Genomic DNA, 6983 nt, shown 5'->3' with positions numbered 1-6983 from the left:
GAATAAAATCTAAATTCTTTAGCCTACAAACCCATGCATAACTTGGCCTTTGCCTGCCTTTCTCAGTCCCATCTTCTACTCTCATTTATAATCTCATTTGTGTCTCATTCATAAGACTGAGCAATGAGCTCAATGCAGGTTTCTGGGTTCAAAGAAGCCAAGCTTACTGTCCTTTCAGTTCCCGCCACCTGGAGCACTCATACCCCATACCCTTATGTGCCTGGCTCTGATCAAAGATTACGTGCTTGTTAACCTGCTTATTTGTTCACTGTCTGTTACACACACACACACACGCAAATACACACCATTATTAAGTCCCTGAAAGCAGGGACATTTTCTGCTTTATTCCTTGTACCTTGAACAGCATCTGGCACTTAATGAATGATTAATTTTGTGGAATTAATGGATGATCGGTGTCAAAATATACATAACTAGAAGCAAGAACTAAAACAGAACATATAAATGAAAATAACTGGGTTCAAATGGAGGAAATGTGTTTTCAAATTTGTTTTTAATGTCATTGTTATATTATTTTTTAAATCCTCATATGCAAAAAATTACCTATGTTGAAGTAGAATTAAAAGATTGGTTAAAAAACTATTTATAGTAACTTTCTAGGGCTGCTAAGGGTTTTTTTTTTCTTCTCATGTTGCCTTATCTTTTGATGCTCCAGTTATTTAAGACTCTTCACTGGGAATTTTCTAGAAGACCTTAAACTGGAAATGGTCCTCACTGCCTAGCTTGTATAACTCACTGAACTTCACTCTACTGGACATTTTCCTAAGAAACAAGTATTCTGAATTCTCCACTGGGAGCCCCTTGCAAATAAATCACGGCTGAACCAATTCTGACATCTCACACTGTTCCCAAAAGAGAAAGAAGAAATTCTCTATGCTGTTCATGTTTATGGAAACTTCTCACAAGTATTAAACCGTTGCCATTCCGGAAACGTATGCCCACTCAACCCAAGGTGCTTTCTTGGGTGTTGTGAATGGAAACAAAGACATTTATTTGTTCAGTCAATCTTTATTCCTCTCTCCTCCAAAAATGATTTGAAATTGCTTGCAGTAAGAAGACTTGCAAGAAGGAAGAGGAAAAGGAAGAAGAAGACAAAAAAAAAGAAGAGCAAAGAGTGAAGGGAGGAAAAGAAGGAGAAGAAAAACTTGAGGACGACTAAAATGTCAACAGAACTAGAAAATTGTGGCCAGGTAGAAGAATGACATCATGAGAACCAGCATCACCAGAATGTTGGTGATCCTTGAAGATAAATGTCAAACTCATCTCTGTTTATAAAACCTGACTCCTGCCTTCTGAAAGCTTCTATTAGCAGGGGAATTAAGATATGGACATAAATCATCAAAGGGGTGAAAGAAAACATTGATCCTAACTACAATGGAACATTGTGAGTGTATATGTGGCTCTTGAATGGTACAGGACTCCCTTGTAAGGATTCTGACTTTTGTGTGAACTCCCGAACCACTGTCACAAAACATGCCTGTGGAAACATACGCTGATGCCACAAGTGTACCTTATAAGCTGGACCACAAAGGAGAGGCAGTGAGATGGGTGAGTCTGAGTCTCAGCCCTGCCAGCAACCAGCTACATGACCTTCGTCGAGTCACTTAATCTTAGTTTCTTATCTGTAAAATGGGGATTATAGGCTGCTGGCAGTGGCTCACACCTGCAATCCCAGCACTTTGGGAGGCCAAGGTAGGCAGATCGCTTGAACCCAGGAGTTCAAACCAACCTGGGCAATGCAGTGAGACCCTGTCACTATTTTTTAAAATTACAAATATTTTTAAAATAATAATAAAATGGGGATGATAATCATACTGGACTCAGAACGTTGTTGTATATAAGGAAGAAATGAGTTAACACAGAAAATGTACTTAGAACAGCATCATGAGACACAGTAACCCCTCCAACAGCACTGGAATCTCCATATGGGTAAAAAAGTGACCAAGTTAATTGCTTACCAATTTGAGCAATTAAATTGCTAGCAATGAAACTTCACGCTAAGTTTAGCAATTTCCTGTAGGGGATGAATTTTTAGTAAGGACATGAGTGTCATATGTGTGTTTTCCATTCAGCCTTTAGCCTGGACTTCTAAAATAGAGCAGTGAGGGTATTTCAGGAGACTTTGAATTATGAATCTAGAATGGATCTGAGATGTCCACCACTGAACCCTTGTGTAGATAAACAAATTGAGGTTGCGCAGGGATGGCCAATGTTCCATAATAGTGCAAAGCGAGGACCCAAGATGGACGCTTGATTCTAGGTTCTTTGCTCTTTCCACAAGAAGGTATGGACTAGACTGGGACTTATTATTGAACTCTTGACTTGCCAGTCATCTTGAAGGCATTTTAATCGATGGAGAAAGTCACTCATTAAATACATATTCATTGTGCTTCTACTATGGCAGGAACTATGCTGGATACTGGCACTAAATTAATGAGCAACAGAGATCTGATTCTAATACTTATAAAGATCCCACTGTAATGGGGGAGGCAGACATTCATCAACCGATCACACAAATAGATGCCAATGACAAGAATTTAAAAGTCTACAAAGTCTTATGCACATATTTCACAGAATTTGACCCACTAGAAGAGGTCAAGGGAGGCTTCCTTTAGGAAATGACACTTAGGCCTAAATCTGAAGGGTCAGTAGGAACTGACAGGTCAAGGCTGAGGGAAGGAGAGAAAACATGAGTGCTCCAGAAAGAGGAATCACCAAAGATCCTGCGACAGATGGGAGAACAGAATACCGGGGTGAATGGAGTACTGGAAGTGGAGGGAAAGGGGTGTACAATGGGATGAGGTTAGAGAAGCAGGCAAGGGTCAGCACCAGGCAGGCCTTGAAGATCACATTTGAGATTTTGGTTTTCATATTAAAAGTAGGAAGCTATTACAGGGTTTTATTCAGGGGGATGCCATGATCAAAATTTGCTTTTTAAAAGATTAGCCTGCTATAGGATGCTAATTGAAGAGACCAAGAGTAGGCCCTGGGAGAAGGGTTAGAGTGGTGGCAGTATCAACTGAAAGATGTGGAAGGATTTAAGACACAGAGGTGTTCTCACTATAACTCGGTGATAGGTTAGTCTAGAGGGGTAGAGGAGAGGTAGGATGTTATTCAAGGAGTCTGTTTAATTGAATCAGATGATTATAGAGAGGGGGTCATTCATTAGGAGAGGGAATACTGAAAGAGAACTGCAGGTTCAGGGGGAGGAGAGGGAAAAGTGGCACTGACCACAGTACCAAATTTGGAGAAATGTTAAAAAAGACTTTAAACTCAATGTAGGTTTTTTACTATTTTATTATGGCACACAGGATAGAGTATGGTACAGTTTCCTTACTTCAACCAAGTAATTCTCAAAGCATCCAGTTATTTCCATTTGACTAAAGTTACTTTTTGCATGTAGCTTGCATGTGTTTGAGACTTGCCATGTACATCATCCCAGGTCTGGTAAGCAGAAATGTGGAAAGCTTTGTTTCTGAGGAGATACCTCATCTTTACAGAAGCCAATACACTGAGAGCCTTCATAGTTCCAATCCATCCCCATCATGGCAAAGAAGCACTTCACCTATTTGCACAGCAACCTATATTTAACTAGAAATAGGTGGTACAAAGGGATTAAGTAACTTTAAATGGAGACCACTTTGGTTTCAGTTTAAATTCATAACTTATAAAGATCGTCTAAAAAACAAATATTGAATGAAATTAGCTGACAAAGCAATTGTTTTAGAACAAAGGCAGAATAGCAGATACTCAGTAATATCATATTTATTCCACATCAAATGCAAATGCAAGAGCGTTCATAACTTTACAACGAACAGAGAGGACAGATGGGGTGTGTATTTGATGCAATGTCCAACCAGTCAAGCTATCATTGAAATCCAAATATTTCCCAATAGAGACATGCAGAGCAATGTCAATGTAACATACAAGCATATTACCTCCCCCTTAAGTGACTCATAATTTCATTACTTGTGTCTGTAGTTTTTACAGGTTTAAAAATGTGTGGCATCAAATGCTATTTACTTGAGGCAACAGAATTATGCTTAACAAACACTAAATCATGAGCTCAGGATTGCAGGCAACATGTTTGCAGTGGAGTGGCAAATAACCTTTGTTAGTTTTAATCCCTTCTCCTGAAATTATATGTAGATAAAAAATTATTCCTTCTTATTGTACCATGTTCTCAGGTTTTAACCTCTGCCCATGATATTTAGACTATATTTTAAAATGCAGTTATAGGAATGAATATATGGGATTCATATTCTATCCATATTGCATTATGACATATCAGTTTGAAATGACCTATTTATCCTGGTTCCATAGTGTAATGGTTAGCACTCCAGACTCTGAAATGACCTATTTACCATAAAGAGTATATCTGTCAAATAATTTCAGAATTGCTCCCTAGAAAGCCATCCCAAAACCTAACACAGCACGTGTTATGAGGCAAAGTCTATTGTTATTTATAGACTTTCTCATTTACTCATGTTTATTATCAGTAACACTTTTGTGGGGAGAGATTTCACGAGTAATCACAACATAACTGTATCCCTCAGAATTTCCAATGAAGGAATAAAAAAATAGCACTGGTAATTGTTAAAATTTTGACTTTTTAAAAAATTGGAGGTCAATAGTCCACTGGTATATACTTTATATTGGTGCCATCTTTAAGGTATTTTAATTAATAACCACAGCAAAAAATACATCATTCGGTATAACTTTATTTACTATTTATTGCACATAACTCAGGGTCTTTAATTGCTAACCACCAAAGGTTCAAAGGACTATTTTTCCATGAAGTTTAACATTAACATTTGCGAATTCATTTACTCATGTGGTTTTTTTTTATTGTAAACATCTGAATGATTCACATTGCCGTAGATCCTGAACTCATAAGCGTGGACCATGCACAGGCTGGCAGCAAGCCAGAAAGCCACTCTGCAAGCAAACAGATACTCTGCATAAAGAGGAAATTCATAGCACAACATTGAATGTCCAACCTAAGTCATCTCAGAATTATACATATATTGACTTTTTAATTCACATAGGATCTGGAACTCAACTGGTTGGTTGGTTGGTGATGGGGTTGACCTGATTTCGGGAGAATTATTCCTGAAATAATTAAGGAAATGGGGGTTCAATCTTTCTTCTTAGCTGCTTGTTCCTCCCCAGCACCTTCAACTTTCTTCTCCTCCTCTTCAGCTGCTTTGGTTTCCTCTCCTTCTTCACCTTCACCTCCTTCTTCTTCTTCTTTTGCTTCTTCAGACTCTTCCTTGGCAGCTTTAACATAAAAAGAAAATGTACAAAATCCAAATCCAGGGTAAGTCCAGTCAAAACATGTCTGCAAAGGTTTTATCTGCAAACACAACTGTCAGAATACTCACCAAAACCTCCCAGCTTCCAAAAGCACATGTTAACAGACGATGCTTGCCATGAATAATTTGCCACTGAACACATACTTAAGTTGAATGAGATCACTCCTAGGTATGGGAAACTCTGCTCCTCTCTAAGACTGAACCTCAATATTTCTTTCATTATGTGTCTGGTATCTATTTTTGTTCTTTAGGACACCAACCTGCTGTGTTAAATGATTATATTAAAAAAGGAAATTTTTGACCAATCACCTCATTCAGAGTAAGTGCCTTAGGAAAAGTTTGCTGAACAAACAGAAAAATTATTTATGATTCTAATATCATATATGGCAAGGCTTCATTTGTCTTATCTACCTCCTAACAAATCTCCACACCCAGTTTGCACTTGAAGTTGCAGGGGTTTGTTTCTTATCATACCTTCTTCCTCTTCAGCTGCCTCCTCTTCCTCGGCCTCTTCCTTGTCCTTCTCCTCCTCCTCGGCTTCTCCTTCAGAGGGGGGCTCATCCTTGGCTTCCTCAGCCTTGGCAGCCTCAATGGTTTCCTCCACTTCAATCTGCTCCTCTTGGACATGGCTGGTGTAGTAGGACGGGAAGGAGCGAGTAGACATCAGATAGGAGCTGGTCTGTAAACCACCGTAGGCAGATCGGCCAAAGACCTGGGAGCTCTGGGAGTAGCCACTGGTTATGCTTCCCACGCTGGTGAAACTGAGTCGGGTCTCCTCACCTTCCAAGAGTTTCCTGGGGATGCAGATGGAAGGTGAGGTTAAAAAACACCTGTGTGTCACGACTTGCTCTGAGCACCCTAAAGACAAAGGCAAGCAGGAGCAGGGTTGGGATTTATCAAAACTTAATGCCTGGGGATTTTTTGATGGAGACCAGAAAAAAAAATTAAATCCTATTAGATTTAAAATGTAATGAGAAGCTAAAAACAGGACTCCTTATTACAGGGTTAAATTCTTATATATCTAAATACCTTCTTGGAAGAAGCCAAAAACTAACACTTCATTATTTCAAAAGGACTATTCTTGAAGGTTTCTGATCCAACATAACTTTAAATGGGATCTGATTTTCTTCCTAAGGTTTAATGGCTGCTATCTTTGCCCCTCTGTTTTCACCTGTAAGCTGCAATCTCAATATCCAAAGCCATCTTCACGTTGAGGAGGTCTTGATATTCTTTTAGGTATCGTGCCATTTCACTCTTTGTGGTCCTCAATTCATTTTCTAATTTGTTGATCGTGTCCTGTTTGAAGACAAAAATTAAAAAAAAAAAAAATTCCAAGCATAAATCCCTTCTATTTTACTGTAGTGTAGTTGCAAAGGCCTAGTTTCAATTAAAATCAAGGTGCACACAAGGTGATAAAATCTCCCCTAGAATAACTTCCTGTATCTTTTTAAAAACCTTCTTGCCTAAAATACCCAAGTTCATGAAGCCTGAGATGAAAAAAAAGATGGAAGAAAATTCTGTTCTTCTATTTCTTTACTTAATACTGTTTAATGATCATCATAAAATGCCTGCAAACAAACTAAGTTGATAGAAAAACTGTGTTTCTCATTCACTGATTAACTGTTCTTTAGCTAGGTTACATGCCAGGAA

At 38.6% G+C, this 6983-nt stretch overlaps 1 protein-coding gene across 1 annotated transcript in view; it reads right to left on the bottom strand.

Moving 5' to 3' along the window:
- Positions 1-3297: 3297 nt before the first annotated feature.
- The window catches only part of NEFL (neurofilament, light polypeptide), a 6107-nt gene continuing 2421 nt past the window's right edge, over positions 3298-6983 (bottom strand). The window contains exons 2-4 of the mRNA XM_011962601.1: positions 6505-6629; positions 5808-6127; positions 3298-5298 (exon numbers count right to left, since the gene is read on the bottom strand). Of these exons, the coding sequence (XP_011817991.1) occupies positions 5156-5298; positions 5808-6127; positions 6505-6629 (588 nt within the window). The 3' untranslated portion in view covers positions 3298-5155. The remainder of the gene's footprint in view (positions 5299-5807; positions 6128-6504; positions 6630-6983) is intronic.

This window comes from Colobus angolensis, unplaced genomic scaffold (genome assembly GCF_000951035.1).
Source record: "Colobus angolensis palliatus isolate OR3802 unplaced genomic scaffold, Cang.pa_1.0 Scaffold6, whole genome shotgun sequence".
Classification (NCBI taxonomy): Eukaryota; Metazoa; Chordata; class Mammalia; order Primates; family Cercopithecidae; genus Colobus; species Colobus angolensis.
Note: the sequence above shows the minus strand (reverse complement) of the source record. Positions and strands in the feature narration are given on the sequence as shown.